This window comes from Papaver somniferum, chromosome 7 (genome assembly GCF_003573695.1).
Source record: "Papaver somniferum cultivar HN1 chromosome 7, ASM357369v1, whole genome shotgun sequence".
Classification (NCBI taxonomy): domain Eukaryota; kingdom Viridiplantae; phylum Streptophyta; class Magnoliopsida; order Ranunculales; family Papaveraceae; genus Papaver; species Papaver somniferum.
Window position 1 is genome coordinate 2,835,596 of NC_039364.1, and position 17,312 is coordinate 2,852,907.

General features: G+C 36.0%; 2 protein-coding genes across 2 annotated transcripts; both read right to left on the bottom strand.

Moving 5' to 3' along the window:
- Positions 1–14,923: 14,923 nt before the first annotated feature.
- Positions 14,924–16,441, bottom strand: LOC113293900 (E3 ubiquitin-protein ligase dbl4-like). Its single transcript, XM_026542344.1, has 5 exons — positions 16,417–16,441; positions 16,223–16,299; positions 15,962–16,011; positions 15,090–15,401; positions 14,924–14,999 (listed from the first exon to the last, which is right to left on the bottom strand). Exons 1-5 carry the CDS (start codon positions 16,439–16,441, stop codon positions 14,924–14,926), a joined length of 540 nt encoding a protein of 179 aa, XP_026398129.1.
- Positions 16,442–16,604: 163 nt separating this feature from the next.
- Positions 16,605–17,312, bottom strand: LOC113293901 (E3 ubiquitin-protein ligase RNF14-like). Its single transcript, XM_026542345.1, has one exon. It carries the CDS (start codon positions 17,310–17,312, stop codon positions 16,605–16,607), a length of 708 nt encoding a protein of 235 aa, XP_026398130.1.

Below are 17,312 nucleotides of genomic sequence, written 5' to 3' on the forward strand. Positions count from 1 at the left end.
TCAGGATTTTATTGTTCTTTAGAATCATTTACAACTTCGGAGCGTCCTCTCGTTTGATTCATTGACATATTTAGATACAATCCTATGAGATGATTTCAGATGATATAATTAGGTTGTGCTTAACTCACCTATTTTCTTTCTAGGTGAGCACTGATCGAACCTAGTGATCTCTCCATCTTCCTTTATGGAGCCACGACCTCAATCACACTTCCACAAAGTGTAGTTGTAATACCATAATATATGTGATCTCGTTACAGGCCCATTTGCAGTTGGTATCTGTGATATCGTTAGTTTAGATATATCAGTGTACATTTCGAAAATCGATAATCCTTTTTTCACTTCACATTTCCATTTGTGGTGTATGTGAGTCTATATGAGAAAAAATAGGAACACACCGTGATATTCCCCGTCGTTCCCTCGGAAAATACTTTCTCCTGTCTGCCCCTAACGACGGGAAGACTATCCCATAAGAGTGACTATCCGCAAATCAACAGTTGATAGATCGCCTGTCAAAAGGTTTAAAACTCCGGATAATTGTTGGAAATTCTTGTCCAACATAGTTACTTAATCATTTTGATGACCCAACATAGTACGATGTGGAGTCGTAAGGGCACATATATAGTGCAACCAAAAATGCGTAACACAAAATGTTAGGATTATATCTCGTTACCAACTGGTACACAAAGAATGGTTGACCAATTATGGGTCTAAAACGAATAAGTGAAGATGTGTGTAATATTGCATATTCCCAAAGCAATTAAAGGTAAGTTTGTATGCATAACCATTCCTTAGGAATCATCTGTAACCTTTGATGACAGCCTTTGCGAGACTATGGGATATATGATGCTCTACATTGATCTTATTAAATATGAAATAACCATCAAGTCCTTTTGATGTATACTCTCTAGCATTTACAAGGGGTGGTGAGTTCTTAAATTATAACATTTGATAGTAGTTTTCCAAACACAACATTACTTGTGAACTATAACTAGTCCAAAAAAAAAAAAAATCCACGAGAGTCATAAGTCAGTTTAATGGTCCGCATTCTGCATGGATATTTTTCTAAATATCACCTCGTTTTCTTTGTAATATGGATTGTTTACCATTTTCATCGTAGGATGGTCTCGATCCTGCTTTACTTATTGGTATGCTTTGTAAAATAAGTGATATGTTTTCTTATTTAAAAGTATAATGGGAAGGGGGGTTGTGCATTTAGTACTTTCGAAAACACTTACTGAGAGATATATATGCCGTCACTTCGCATTCTGTCAATCTTTTTCCCATTGTCTCGTTCACTCAAATAAAGTGATGTACATATTAGTCCTTTCAAAAACGAAACATCATGTCACAACCAAAGTGCCTTTGTGGTTATGTCAAAGCCTGTATGAGTCAATTCCCAATATTTCATACCTGGAGTCAATATAGATTCAATATTCCAAATACTATGGTGATTTATAACTCATTAGTTTCTCTAAAATATGTTTCCTTCTAAATACATTAGCGACTATAAAAGATGCAATCAATTACATTCTCATCGCTGTGAGGTTCCACATGATATCCATTTGCATGGGTTTATTTGGAGTTTAACAAGATGTGATTTTCTCTCGGTATATATAGAGATTTTGTGACTTTTAATCTTTGTTTAGTCTTGGAAACAAAGTTTGAGCAATGCTTCACTCGATGATACGGTCATCATAGTAACACTAAATTATAAGGAATTAGTTAAATAACTAGTATATATGTTCCTCCCGTTTCTCGTCTATACTCTTCGTTAATAATCCTTTCCTTAAATAATCCTTCATGAGTACGAATCTCCGGTTGTGTAGAGTTCGACTCTTCGTTAATAAGCCTTTCTTTCATATCATCTCTATTTGTTCCTGTTGTTTTCTAGCTCACAGGATATTCGATGGTTTATCCTTTTAGAGTTTGTCTAGTAGAGTCCTTTATATGCCTCCCTTGTAAGGTCTCTATCATCATCTTTGAATAACAACTTAAAGCTTATCACCTTCATTGAATACTTCTTACGGATGTAGTGAAATCTCCAAAGCTCTTGCATTTTCTTTCAGATCAAGGAAATGAGGTGCATTATTAGTAAAACGATTGAGCAGGCTTCCGAGGATGATGCCGGCGATGTTCCCTAAAAACTCCATGATGAATTAATCAAAGCAAAATATGACCAAAATGAACAGGTACAAGGGTAAGGGTCAAGAAGGAGTGATCAAATGAAAATAACTTAGAAGTCACTCTCATCAACATTTCCCAGAAATTTCTGAATTAAGTGGTAGACTATGACAATAAGATAAAAAAAATTCAAACCTCCTTTCCCTAGCTGTGTTGCCTTTACACATAATCAAGATTCCGAGAGAAAACAGTTTCAAATGCAACTCAGAAAGTGAAAATCTTCTGTTGTAATTTACTTTTGTGTATGAACTGGAATAATATGGATAAATGGAGTTTAGAATACAAAGGAAAAAAGTGAAAACGACATGTTTCATTAAGATGTAATCTACCAGACTAGTTTTTCATCATCAAGATGTTCGGCTGTACCGTTTTGAGACTCAGGTTTCAGACCAAATTCTTTAAGATCCAAAACAATGCTGACCTAGTAAGGATAAACCTTTAATGGATGGATACACAAATTAGTTGAGTAGATTGATAGGAAGTTAATTCCTGTCAAATCCAATTCTTCTATGCTTTCCTCATTAATTTTAGACGTAGCATATCTGAGCAAGTTAGTCAACAATAACAAAGGCTTTGAATCATGAACTCAACCATTGCATTAATGAAAAGATATTATGAGTCTAACGTAGTAATCCAAGTGAAAATGAGTAAGCGAGAAAAATCAATGCGTAAAGAAGAAAAGAAATAAAGAAACTTGAATCTAAATACAAAAATAATAACGAAAGGATTCTCTAAGTGCAGGCCACCATGATCAGATGATGGCACTGTGGTTCCTTGAAGGTGTTACTCTGCAAGAGAGACAGGGGAAGATTATGGCTGTACATAAAACATAACTGCAAGTATTAATTGCAATTAGGTAACTAGGTTATATCACAGAATTGGCATCTCTTGCTAGCCCATTTTTCAATGTCCTGGCCACTACGAGTTACATGTGCAACCATAAGTATGCACATGCATGGGGTTGCATCTTGATAGTGAAAGAATTTATATTTCAAAAGTGATGTGTTGGATTTGTTGCGGCCACATGATAAGAACCTGCAAATTTTCTCAAACATGCTGACTGTGGTTGAAAATTTTATTATCGTTGTCACAGCAAATTACTCATTGATTTTCTTTGAAGCACCGCCAAATATTGAGACCGCGTAGTTGTTCCCATATAAAAACAAGAGTCTTAGATTCGCAACAGTGGCAGTGATGTTTGTTTGTTTGTATTACTCATTATTTACCTTTTCTTCGGTTTGGTTAAAATAGTCTCATGAGTCATCATCTACTATTGACATCTATGAAGCATAATGGTCTCTCCTTCCCCAAAATTATTATTCCACTTTATTTTTTGGTTGATAAGTTTGAATAAAGAAAAATTATTCTTTTATCATAAAAATTGTGTTAAACCCTTACATAACCCACACAACATTTGATCCTCTGGTTACTTTGATTTCTTCAAACTCCATGAATGTGAATTTATACCTTTCTTTGAAATCCAAAGGGTCGTCCTATTTTGAAGTTTCAATGAAAAATACATTCCCTTCATCTAGTTTTGGCATAAGGATCCGAGTATAGTCTTCTGAAATTGTTTTCCGTAAACATATTATGGATATTTAGATAAGTTCAGTGTAAACCAGCTCGATCGGTTAGCTGGTAAGGAGGGGTGGTGGCGGTGGACAAAATCTCAGAATAACAACTTGATCAAGTCGGCTGCTTGGGAGTTTTGATGAGATATGCTCAAACGATTTCATCACAATATAAATGATAATGCCAAATAAATTATTGAAAGAAAAATAAACTAATCAAAACTTAAAAGAAATATAAAAATTACAAAGAAGTAATTAGATAAAACTACTATGGTACCCTTGAGCTTAATAATAATAGTCTCGTGCCACAGAATCAGTTAATTCAACTTGCATTCAGCAAGACAGCCAGCCTTGAACTTATAACAAAAGTCTACGGATGATGCATTCTGACAACACCAACAATCTCTCGCAAATAAACCACCACACCTTATGCATGGATAAATTTTTAACTTTCGATCCCCAGAAATAATGGCACTGCTTACAACCTCTGGAGCTGATGCATCTGCTGCCATGACGCTGCTGCTTCCTGTTGTCAAATTTTAAAACCATTAAAAACAAAAACAAAACAAGCAAAATACAAATCCATAATTACTAGTGACATGCATACCTTGGTGAAGGGAGAACATAGCGGTGACAACGAGAAAGAGAAGAACCAATCTTGCGGTGTTAGAACCAGCCATGACTTGTTAATGAGTTAATGAGAAGGATGTGCTTAATATTAATTTTAAGACGTCTATTTAAAGGTTTATAGGTCGAGAACCAAAACTCATATTTTTGGTAACGTGGGTATATACATAGAAAGTGTTCTTAACGTCGCAGTGCAGGATTTGTCACTAAAATACCATGATACTTTAACTTTTTATTTGGGTCTATTTCTAGGTAAAAAGGAAAAAAAAGGAAAAAGTACTATTTTATTAAGAGAAAGATACTACGTTAATTAGGTAATATTTTAAATTGAATGTTAAACTTTAAAAAATAGTAAAATATTACCTAATTGACTGTTAATTAGGTAATATTTTATTGAGAGAAATAATATCAATATTATGCATGTAAGCTTCAACTCTAAATATAAAATAGAATCTATTACTTAAAATACCTTTTAGTGAAATAAAAAAGTTAAAATTTTATTGAAAATGAAAAAAAGATACAAAGAAAGGAGGCGTCAAAGCACATACAAGAGGGGTTGCAAGAGCAACCCAGACACAAAGGAAAACAAAGTTCGAGGAAAAAAGATGGAACAAACAAGGAGAAACAGAAAACACCCAATCAGCTTGCCTTCTATTTGGTTTTCTTTGCAAGGGTCTTTTTCCCTCTTCCAAGCTTTTTGTTGCACGAAACTCCCGGCCAAAAGATCTTAGCCTGTTTTTTCTCAGTTCTAGAAACACCTATATTGTTAAAATATTTAACAATGCCTTTCAGTATGGTCTTAGATTTAGCAGTAGTATCTCTTGAGCCAACACCAAATAGAAAAGTAAGTTGCAGGAGCTTATCCACGTGTTGCTCTTCACTCATGGGTCTCCTACGTGGAATTTCCTCAATGGCCTTTATCTTCACTTCTATCTCTTCAATATCGGTTTCATATTCAATATTATGCATGTAAGGCTTCAACTCTGAACATAAAATAGAATCCATTAATTAAAAATACAACTACTGCAAACCAGTAGGCCGGTTCAGTGTAGTGAAATGTACTTAGCAGTAACTGCTGTAACTGTAATTGTGTGAGTTACCTGTGTGTATTTGTCGCACGTGATATTTCCCTTTTATGGTCTCTAAGGTGTGTCGGTGAATGAGTAGGCCAGAGGTTATTTTTTTCTTTTGTGAGATTTATTTTCTCTCACCTGTTCTTAAGTCAGAGATACACAATGTTACCAGATTTCATTGATTGATTAATAATTTTCACTTTACATTGAAGATTGTTGTTAGGTTAATCATGGTATCATTCGAGCAGGGAGCCTCACAGCGTTAGTGTCGATCCTCCTTCTCAAATCGATTGATTTTTAGGTTTTAAATCTGGTAATTGTTCATACTTTCTTATCAATTTAATTTCTCTTTTCCAAAATCTATTCGATCCTCCTTCTCAAATCGATTGATTTTTAGGTTTTAAATCTGGTAATTGTTCATACTTTCTTATAAATTTAATTTCTCTTTTCCAAAATTTATTCAATTCAATTTCGTTGTTTATCCTCTTTTGAAATTGTTCAATTATGGAACAAAACCCTATGTCTCTGATTACTTCACAATTTTAAATCAAATAGGTAATATCACTCATGTTAAACTTCACGATGATAATTTTTTGATCTGGAAATCTGTTTCTCTTCCTTTATTAAAACGTTACAATGCCCTTTCTTATATTGATGGTACTGGTTTTCCCTCCTCAATATCTCACTCACGTTAATGAACGTAATCAAGTAATTAATCCTGCTTATACCAAGTGGAATGAGGAAGATCAAACGATTATTCTATGGATAAACTCTACTATTTCAGACACTGTATTTGGTCATATGGCTGGTGCTTCTACTGCTTTTGATCTTTGGAGACTTATTGAGGAGAAGTTTGCACAGACTTCATCTACACATGTGATTCAACTTCGCACTAAGCTTCAGACTCTTCGTCAAGGTAGTCTCACTATCTCTCAATTTCTATCTGAATTGAAGAAACTTACTGATGCTTTGGTTGCTGCTGGATGTGTTGTTTCGAATTCTGAAATTCTGGTAACTATCTTAAATGGTCTTCATCCTGACTATGATGCTTTGGATACCTCTATTCGAGTTCGTTCTCCACCGTTACCAGTAGGGAAATTCATAATCTATTGCTTAGTGAAGAGATAATAGTTACAGACAGATTGAATGCCTTAAAGATATCTTCTGAGAAAATTTTTGTTGCTATCTCTGATTTTCAATATGCACCTTATAGCTATTATTCTGCACCTAGCGCCTTTTCACCATCTCATTCTAGAGGACATCGTGGTAGAAGTCGTGGTTGGAAACCTTCATTTACCAAGTCATACAACTCTTTTCATTCACAGTATGTACCTCCTTCATATTATTCTCCAAGACAACCTCCACCACAAGGTTGGTTACATCCACAACAAGGTTGGTCACCTATTCCCACAGCTCAAAGACCACCAATATTTGCTCAAGCCTCTACTTCCCTATATAAGGAACCGTGTCAGCTTTGTCTCAAACCAGGGCACTTGGCACCCACTTGTTATCAGCGATTCAACTTTGCTTATTAAGGAAGAGCAACAACTTCAAATATATCAGATATGCTTGCTAATGCTAATGTTTTTGGTGAAAATCCATGGTTTGTAGATTCTGGTGCTAACAACCACATCACTGCTGAAGAAGGTTCCTTAACTGTTCATTCTCCTTTCACTGGTTCAGGGATGATCTCCACTTCAAATGGGGAAGGTCTTAAGATTTCTCACTATTGCTCTAGTACTAAATACTTAGATAATCATGCTTATGTGCTAAATAATGTGTCGTTAGTCCCTAAATCTACTCAGAACCTATTATCTGTCCATATATTTACTTCCGAAAATAAATTTTCTTTGAACTTCACTTGTGATGGTTTTACATTTCAGTATCTCTCCACTAGGAGGATTCTGTACAAGGGATATCAGAGTAATGGTCTTTATCCTCTCCACTTCAACTACAGTCTCTCCTCTCCCACATCTTCATCACCCTTAGCCTTCTCCGCTGCTGAAGTTTGGCATCGATGGCTTGGACATCCATCTTTTCAATCACTTCAACGCATAAATAAGAGCTTTGCTCTTACTAATTTTCAGAATAAACCTCTTCTTTATAATGATTTTCAGTTAAGTTGTAGTCACAAACAACCTTTCCAATTATCTTCCATTGTTAGTTCTACTCCTTTAGCTTTACTTCATATGGATCTATGGGGACCATGTAATGTTAAATCAGTTGATGGATCTTTATATTATGCTGCTATTATAGATGATTTTTCTAAATATTTTTTTCTCTCAAGTGTGACTTTAAGAATCTTTTTATATCTTTTGTGAACGAAATAGAGACTTTTCTTCAATGTCCCGTCAAAGTTATTAGAATAGACGGAGGGGGTGAATTCTTTAATGAATATCTGAAAGAGTCCTTAACTCATAAAGGAATTTTTCATGAATCAACTTGTCCTCACACTCCTGAACAAAATGGAGTTGCTGAGTCTAAGCATAAACACATTATTAACCTTAATAGAACTCTTGGACTTCCATCTGGTCTCCCCCATGCTTACTGGGTCTATGCTTTTAATACTGCCAATTTCTTAATAAATAGACTTCCAACCAAATTTATATCTTTTTCCACTCCTCTTGAAGTTTTATTTCATGTTAAACCTGACTACAACTTTCTCAAATATTTTGCATGTGCTTGCTTTCCTTCGCTACGACAATACACTAGCTTGAAACTCCAACTAAGCATTGTGTGTTTTTAGGATACAACTCTTTTCAAAAAGGATATCAATGTATAGACCCCTCCACATGCAGAATATATATCTCAAGACATGTTATTTTTGATGAGAGTTCTCTCCCCTTTAAATATCTCTCACTTTCCACCTCTACTGTAGTGCTTACTGATGCTTTTCAGTAACTTAAACATACATACGCTATTTCATGTCCCATAACAGATTCTTCTTCTTGTCCTATTGTTCCAGACTCTGATATCACTAGAGTATTTGTTTCTGCCTTTCCTACTAAGTTTGTTCCTGTACCTAGCAACACTACTAATGCACATAACATGATTACTAGAGCTAAACGAGGCGTGTTTAAACCATAGAAATATTATGCTTCTAAATATGTATTTTCAAGAGATTTCTTAAGCGATATTTCAGATCCAACACCAACATGCTTCAGTCAGGAAAATAAGAAGAAAAAGTGGAGATTATCTATGGCACATGAGATCACTGCTCATAATTTAGCAGACACTTGGTCCTTAGTAGCTCCTCACCCAAGTCAGAATGTGGTAGCCTTCAAATGGGTGTTTAGAGTGAAACATAAAGCTGGCGGATCCATTGACAAATTCAAATCTAGGTTGGTTGCTAAGGGTTTTCATCACCAACAAGGTATCGACATTTCTGAAACTTTTAGTCATGTTGCTAAACCCACTAGTATCAGACTGATCTTAGCTCTTGTTGTTCAATTTGAATGGTCTATCACTCAACTTGACATTAGTAATGCCTTCCTTCATGGTGATTTAAAGGAAGAAGTGTATATGCAACAACCAGCTGGATTTGTCGATTCTATTCATCCCAACAAATGCAGTACAAAATGCAACTTAGCTAACAAAACAATCTTCTTCTTTTGATTAACAATAATCATCAAATACTGCTATCATACCATAACAACTATCACAAACTTCTTTTCTTCTTCATCTTCATCGCAGCGGAACACCATCCTTAACAAGCTAGAAACACTATTGTTGTGCTCTATTCAACTTGATAACCAAACACGAAACCAAATTCTGTAACTCATCACCCAACATTGTAGCTCATCCACATCTCTTGTTTACCTACTTCACTCGCAGGATTTGTACACAAACTACTTCACTCTTAATTTGTAACCTACTTTACAGGCAGGATTTCCATACAAACTACTTCACTCACAATTGGTAACCTACTTTACAGGTAAGATTTCCATATTCTTCAAATTCCGCACTGGAATTGATTCACTTCTCTATTAAAATCCCTACACTTGGATTGCTTCACTGGGAATGATGATGAGCAGCGAAAATACGGTAGTAATGGGGACAACAAACAAACTTCGAAAGATGATGATTTCTAGCTGGTAGATAGCAGGTGAGGATAAATCATCCCTGTTCTAGCGCCAAAATGTAGTTGCATAAAATCACACAACTACACCCGTTTACAATGATAATAACAAAAATCTTAATTCATAAGGATCAACTCAAACATTAATGATATTATTCACTATCTTGACACTAGAATGATCTTCACAAACACTTTGTATTGGACATATGGGTCTTCTTACAATGATTTCACTATGAACTTAAATACAACAATGGAGGAATGTAAGAGGAATATCAAATTTTAGGAGATGGTCTCACTGTTCTCTAAGTGGTTTCTTGGTTCTTCTCTCTTTTTCGACCCCCTCTATTTCTATCATTTTTGAACCCTTTTATATAGGCCAATACGACTAGTAGAAGACAACTGAGGATCACATGCAAGATCTCTGTTGGCTGATTTGATTTCAGTTTGTCTTATTCGCCAGGCTTTGGGAAGATGTTGTTGTCCTTCTCGCTACTTGCCGTGTCTTTCGTGCTGCTCATTTTGGAATGATCTTCGTTTCATGTTTGTAATGTAATTTTTTCTTCGCACTCTTTATTTGTCATCACGCTTCTGTACTTCGCCTTGATCTTTGATTATCGTTGTGGCTTCGTGTTTAGAGATGTCTTATCTGGGGCGAAGTTAAGCTGTGTTTTGTGCGATATTTCGCCCCTATAGTGATAGAAACATTAACGGTGTTTTTGTGTCACATTACAAACATGTTACATACCTTATTCATGTGTAAAAGAGGGTATAGCAATGATAACAACGCGGTCACCAGCATTTCATTAACAAACCTAAATAAAGTACACAGGCATAGTTGGGCACGAGGCACGTCGACATGTGTGAATGGCTCAGCTCTTACCAGTTTTTTTTTTCTTTTCTTGGCCAAATCGGAGGCCCTCTTTCCTATACTCTTATGCACGGACTTAACCCAAACCCTTGGTCAATTTTTGCCCCAAAAGCAAGCAAAAGAAAGAAAATATTGACTATTTTAAAGTATATTAAAAAAAAACTTATGCAAATATTTTCTTTAATGGAGAAATTTCTTTTATTTAGTTATGGGTTAATGATTTTAAATCTTTATGTGAAGTGAGGTTTAGTTGTTAGATGTTTGGGATAAAATCAGCTTATCAGTATAAATCTTTACTCCCTTAATAGTGTTAGGATGGCACTATGACTGTAGCTTATCAACTGGTCAGTAAGCACTACTCAGAGGTTGCATGGCATAAAAAGGTATGGAATTCTTGTTTATATCCCAACACTTCTGGGAACATTTGGAAACTAGTGAAAGGAGTATGTGCAGCGCATATGAAAAAATGCAGGAAAAAGGGATACAATTAGTTTCCAGATGTCACTTATGTAGTAAGGATACAGAAAAATAAATAAAATCGGGCAACATGATACGCATAACTCATGCCTGGTTTGCGGACATGAACTTCCAACAGATAATCAAGTTACGAAAGATGGAAAGTGAGCGAGAAAGAGCCTGAAAAAGCGCGAAGAGATGCGTCGTATAAATTATCTTACCCTTGCACATGAAAGGATGAGTCATTATGATCACCTGAGCCTGAAATGTGTCCTATCAACTTTCTCACCGAGGAAAACTCGATCTAACTCATCAATAACATTATCCCATGGAGTACGGACTCCCCGGGCACGAACCGTGTATCTCTTTAAGTTTTCGGAAAATGAATTATTTGTCCAAATATTTTTAAATCACGGTTCAAATGGACGAGTAAAAAATAGTTTGGGTGAAATGGCCAAAAAAAAATAAAAATAGTAAGGATGAAACTGGTTTCATCCTAACTTAAATTTAAAAAATAGCAAGGATGAAACTGGATACAGCCTGTGTAAATTAAAAATAAGAAAAAATATTTGAAAATGGGCACGATGAAACTGATTACATCCTGCCTATTTTTACATTTTTGTCTATTTAAACAGTATCAAAATCTAACTGTCCATTTCACCCAGGAATTGTTGATTTCGGTCTTTTTAACCAATTTTGTGTTGAGTTTTGTCCCATTGCTTCCAACGCTGCTAAGCTATTTACATGAGCAATTGCTTCGACACCTTCGAAAGAATCTTTTGATGCCTCGTTCGAAATCAACTTCAATAATGTTGTTCTCGTATCATAACTATATAGCACAGAATCATCATATAAAAATACGACTTCTCCGTTATTCGAAAGTAAAATAGGCTTAAAGCTTCCTTCAGGAGAACCTACTACGGCTTCGTAATCTATATCAAACACCATACGCCAGGCCTCCTTCAAGTCGCTACGTTTCGTCAAGGACCATATTTCCACACGTACTTTGTTATCTATATAAAGACACAAATGCCTTCCAAGTGCCACAAGTCCACGTCTATTTCCATGCCGAAAGTTTTGCATACAAAGATGGACACACAGCAACCGAAACTCTTTGTTCCCCGAAGTCCAAAAAATTGCATCATTTAAATAGGTACCCGTATGCTCCCGTCTAAGAGAAACTCCACCTATCGCTCATGGATTTTAACAACCTTGTACTCATTGGTTGACCTAACATACCCAAATCCAGATGCTATACGGTTATACATGTTAATCTTTCCTTCCTCGATAATTTCAGGATCAACGTCTTCTTTTTTTAGAACTAGTTCAGGAAGATAAGCATATTCTCTGGTAAGGGGATTACATATATAGCTAAATGGTGGCATTGAAATGCACAAACCAAACCATTGCACGAACCAACTAAGTGATTTTATAAAGATTCATTGTGCATAGGACGATGATATATGCTTTTCAGATTTTGATTGTAAATGTATTTCTCCTCAAGGCTAATCCTATCACCGACTTGTCCTCCATGGAAAAGTAAAGCTCTGTAGACGTCGGGGTCGTCATTCCAACACGCAAAAAAGAGACATGACTCCGTATTAGCAGCCAGATTTTCATTGTCGTCGTTGCCACAGTACAGATGGTTAAGCTGGTGACTGAGGTGCATATTAGCAAAGTTATTTCCCTGGATGAGTGTCACCCATTTCTTACAAACTAATTTGCACTCTAAAACAGATTCACCTGGAACACGAGAAAGGATATCTTGTATGATATCTGAGGGAAGAGACTGCATTGATGATCCTTGAACTAATAACAAAAATTGGAAACCAAAAAGTAAAAAAGAAATCTAGCCAGTTTCAGGAAAAAGAACTTTGGTGGCTGTGCTTTTCTACAATGCTAGACCTTGTTATTATTTATAGGCTTCAATGATTATTCCATTTTAAGCACATCCTTCTGTAATCTCTTTGCAGTGAACAAAATGATGCATGAAGAAGCAACACATTCTTAAAAATTGAAACTTCCGATAAACATCAAAATTTTATTGCATATAACAGAGATTTAGCAATGAAAAACATAACTAGATGCATTACATAAAAAATAACCCGCTAAAATACCCTTAGTCCAACCATTTCTCGACTGTAGACATTGCAATCTCACTCTCTAACAGCCTCCCTGACAACGAGTCCATGAGTTTCCACATTTATAGCAAAATTGATTTGAACACCTGTGACATAACATTTCCATAGAACACAGAAGTTAGCTATCAGAACTAGACAAGCTCATCTGAACCAATAATAATTGTTATATACCTGCAGGTTATATGTGGACAACCAGTCGTCCTTTCAACGTAAAACCTGCAACTCGGACATCTCATCCATTCTCGATCCTTAGCTAGGTTAATCAGCAACATGTCTTCATTCTCTCCTCCTTTTATCTCCTGAAGGTCGTCACATGTCAATTCAGAATGCCACGGGACCTTACACTGTGCGCAGAACAGCCTATTGCAGTAAGGACACTCTGACGACCTTACGATCACCCCATCATCATCGTTCACCAGTATCCCTGAACAGTCTTTGAATGGGCAGTAAAATTTCTGCGAAGTGAGAACCGAAGACTGGAATAAGGCATTATCCCACCGATCTAGCACTTGACTTGATATGATGTCTCTGCATGAATATGGTTCTAATGTCTCCTTACAATTGGTCTCTGGGCATGGAATCATGCTGATGTTTTCTTGTATCTTAGCTTCGATGTGTTTGGTGATGCATTCAGAACAATAAATATGAGAACATTTGCTAGTACTGTTCCTTGTCTCACTCTTTGCTTTGCCTTCCATACAAATCTCACAGAAACTCATTTCAGAAGAACACTGATCTTCTCCTACACTAGCATTAACATCGATTGACATCTTCTTATCATTACTATCTGAAGCCAGTGGCAAGTTTGCTACATCATCAACAAGAACTTGGAGTAAATCACTGTTACAGCTACCTTCTGCCATTACAGACCCTCTGTAAGTCTTTTTTTTTTCCTTTAAGATTTTTTTTTTTTTTTTGGGACTTCCAACTTCTTTAATTAAGAGATATCTTTATATACTGAAAAGTCATGAAGAGAAACAAACAGTCTGTTGAGTTACTCATGTTAGCTGGATAAAGAAAGGTCATCCGAATTTTTGTGCTTTTTTAAGATTCTGCGAATAAATTTCTGGGAAGGAAATTGAATTAGATTAAGAAACCTTTTCCCGATGCAGAGATTTAGGAAGAAAATAGTTTTAGGATATATTTAAGAAAGTAGATAATATCAAATCACAACTACAGATAACCAAAATTAGCTAAAATATCTGCCAGAATATTTGTAACCAGGATTACTTTCTGTTAACAATGAATGAAACCCAAGTTTACAGATTTATGGGGTTTAAACGACTAAATACAGCCAGACTCGAGTCACCAGACTACCCAACAGTCATGACATGAAATGCGAGCTAGGCGGACGCCTAGGCGCATGAGGCGTCAAGGGGCGCCTAGCTAACAAAGCTCCCACTGCGTCAAAAACTTGAGCCATTTACCTTTTCTATTCTTTTGGTTGCTTAAGCACCTCACACAACAAAGCTGACTGCCGACAGTCTCTAGTGATGCCTGCAGCGCATCGTTCTTATTGTTTGCTAGCAGAATTTTTCCCTGTCGCATCTGCAAATTCTGTTTGCATTGTGCTGTCAAAGTTTATTTATTTTTTTGCTCGGCTGAAATGTTTGCGGAACAGCCTTAGGTAGTAGTCAATGTTAACCCCGCAGGTTGGATGGAGTCATACCGCGTAAACAATTACGTTTGCTCTCATTCTTATTGTAATCTATTTATCTTTGGATAATAATTAACCGACTGAATTTTTCGAAATTAAATGTACGTGATACCAGAAACAAGAAACATAAAAATTTCAAGAGAAATTTAACACACTTTGATTCCCGCATAAAAACATACACAATTAACCTAATAATTAATATATAGTTCTCTTCATTAGCAGAGACATCAAAAGAATTAAATCCAACCATTTTCGACATTAATTTGCAATCTTAGACTCTCTTACATTCTGCTTCACGAGTATCGCTCCAGGTGGCTCCACAGCCATAGCAAAATTCAGAACCACACCTGCGAGTTCGAATGAATGTTAGCGAAGGAGTTAATTATTATTAAAATTAGAGAAACTCTAATTTAGCGATAATTGATCATATTACATACCTGCAAATTATATGCAGACAACCCATCGTCCTTTCTACGTAGTATTTGCAACCTGGACACTTTTTCCACTTTTTCTTCTCAGCAAGTTGAACGAGCAGCTTGTCTTGATCCCCTCGTAAAACTCTGTCTGAAACAGGACGTAAAGATTCGCACAAGGAGATCTCCCAGAGATAGAACACAGCACCTGATATGATATCTTTGCATGAATGGGGCTCTAATCTTTCTTTACAATTAAACTCCGGGCAGGTTATCAAGGTGACGTTCTCTTGTACCTTTGTTGCGATGTGCTTTCCGATGCATTTGGTGCAGTAACTGTGCGAACATTTGTTAGTAGTGTTTCTCATCTAATTTCCTGGTTCCATGCTAATCTTGCACACAGTACTGCCTTGTGCTGCCATTACAGATTATCTGCAAGTCTTTTTTTTTTTTTTTTTTACAGAAAACAGAAACTTTTTAATTTCTCATGGTAGAAGAAGAATTTGAATAAGGGTTGAGTCTCTAGATTATGTATGTGCAATTTAATTGAATCAAAATACTGGCTTTTACGAACATAATTCTAAACTGCCTTTCTTAGGAAAAAGATACTAAGGATCTGATAGGTTACATGAGGAAACGAGATAATGGCAAATCTCATTTATGTTTATCTAATAAATATCACTATATTTATGGGATAAACAGTTTCCTCATTTTTTTTAAAGAAACCCAAGTTTTTTTTTCTTTAAAAATAAAAATAAATAAATCAGTTGAGCCACCTAAGTTGGGTTGTAGAGAACCCGATTCAGAATTGGGACATATAGTATTAATATTTACCACTAGTGATATGTCATGAAGGTACATTGCTAGATTCGTCCTAAAGTAATGACATCAGGGACCTGAGTTTGAAACTAGTCGGGGGTTCGAGGAGATTTTTTGCTTTAAAAGCCTAAAAAATAAAAAATAAAACATTTACTCATTTAGATTTTGCAATTTTAAGTACATGTTGTTGCTGTGTAGCTTTTGCCATGAAGAACCAACACATTCGTGAATTGAAATTACAAAACATAATTAAGCTAAACGATTACATGAATAAAAACCTAAAACCAGCAACACTGAAAAGCAGCCCTTTGTCAGACCATATATCAATATTTTTTTGCCTCATCAGACTCTTTGACAGCCAGAATGAGACTGATTCCAAAGGACTCCACAGCTATAGCAAAATTCATGCTTACACCTGCCAACAAAACATCGCAAAAACACAGCCATGGTTGCATAAGAAATTAGTTATCAGATTCTGATTCAGAACTATATAGAATTTTTATTTTAGCATTAGCTAATAATTGTTACATACCTGCAAGTAATGTGTAAGCATCCATCCTTCTTTTCCACATAATACTTGCATCTTGGACATCTTCTCCACTTTTTTTTCTCAGCTAGTTTGATCAGCAACATGTCTTCTAGCCCTCCTCTCTTCATATCCTAGTATTCGTTGCAATCCAAATCAGAATGCCATGGAACCTTACACTGCGCACAGAACAATCATCTGCAATGAGGGCACTCCGATTCCCTTATGATAACCCCATCATCATCGTTCACAAGCATCGCTGAACAGTCCTTGGACGGGCAGTAAATCTTGTGTGAAGCAAGAATTAGAGACTCACACAATGCATTCTCCCAACGATCAAACACCTGAGCCGGTATGATGTCTCTGCACAAATGGGGTTCCAATATCTCTTTGCAATTAAACTCTAGACATGTGATCTGAGAGATGTTGTCTTGTATCTTTGCTGCAATGTGTTTCGCGATGCATTCAAAACAATAAATGTGGGAACATTTGATAGTGCTCTTCCGCATCTCACTTGTTGGCTTAGCTTCCATGCATATCTCACAGAAGCTCATTTCAGAAGAATATTGATCATCTCCTGCACTGGCATTAACATTCATTGTTGATTTCATTTTCGTATCATTGCTATTGCTAGTATTCTTGTAGGTATCTTCAATTTTCAGTCTGGATGAAGATGATTCACCAATTTCTGACTTTCGATAATGTGGATTAGAGGAACTGTTAGTAACACCAGGAGATGTAGAAGTTCTGACAGAACACATTAGAGCCTCTTGAAGACACAACTGCTCTGCGTACTTTTCGTCAGAAATAGGAAAGACGTCTTCCTCAACACCATCGTCAGAGCCAACTGACAACACTGCAAAGTAGAAATCATCGACAACTACTAGGAGAGATTCCGCCAT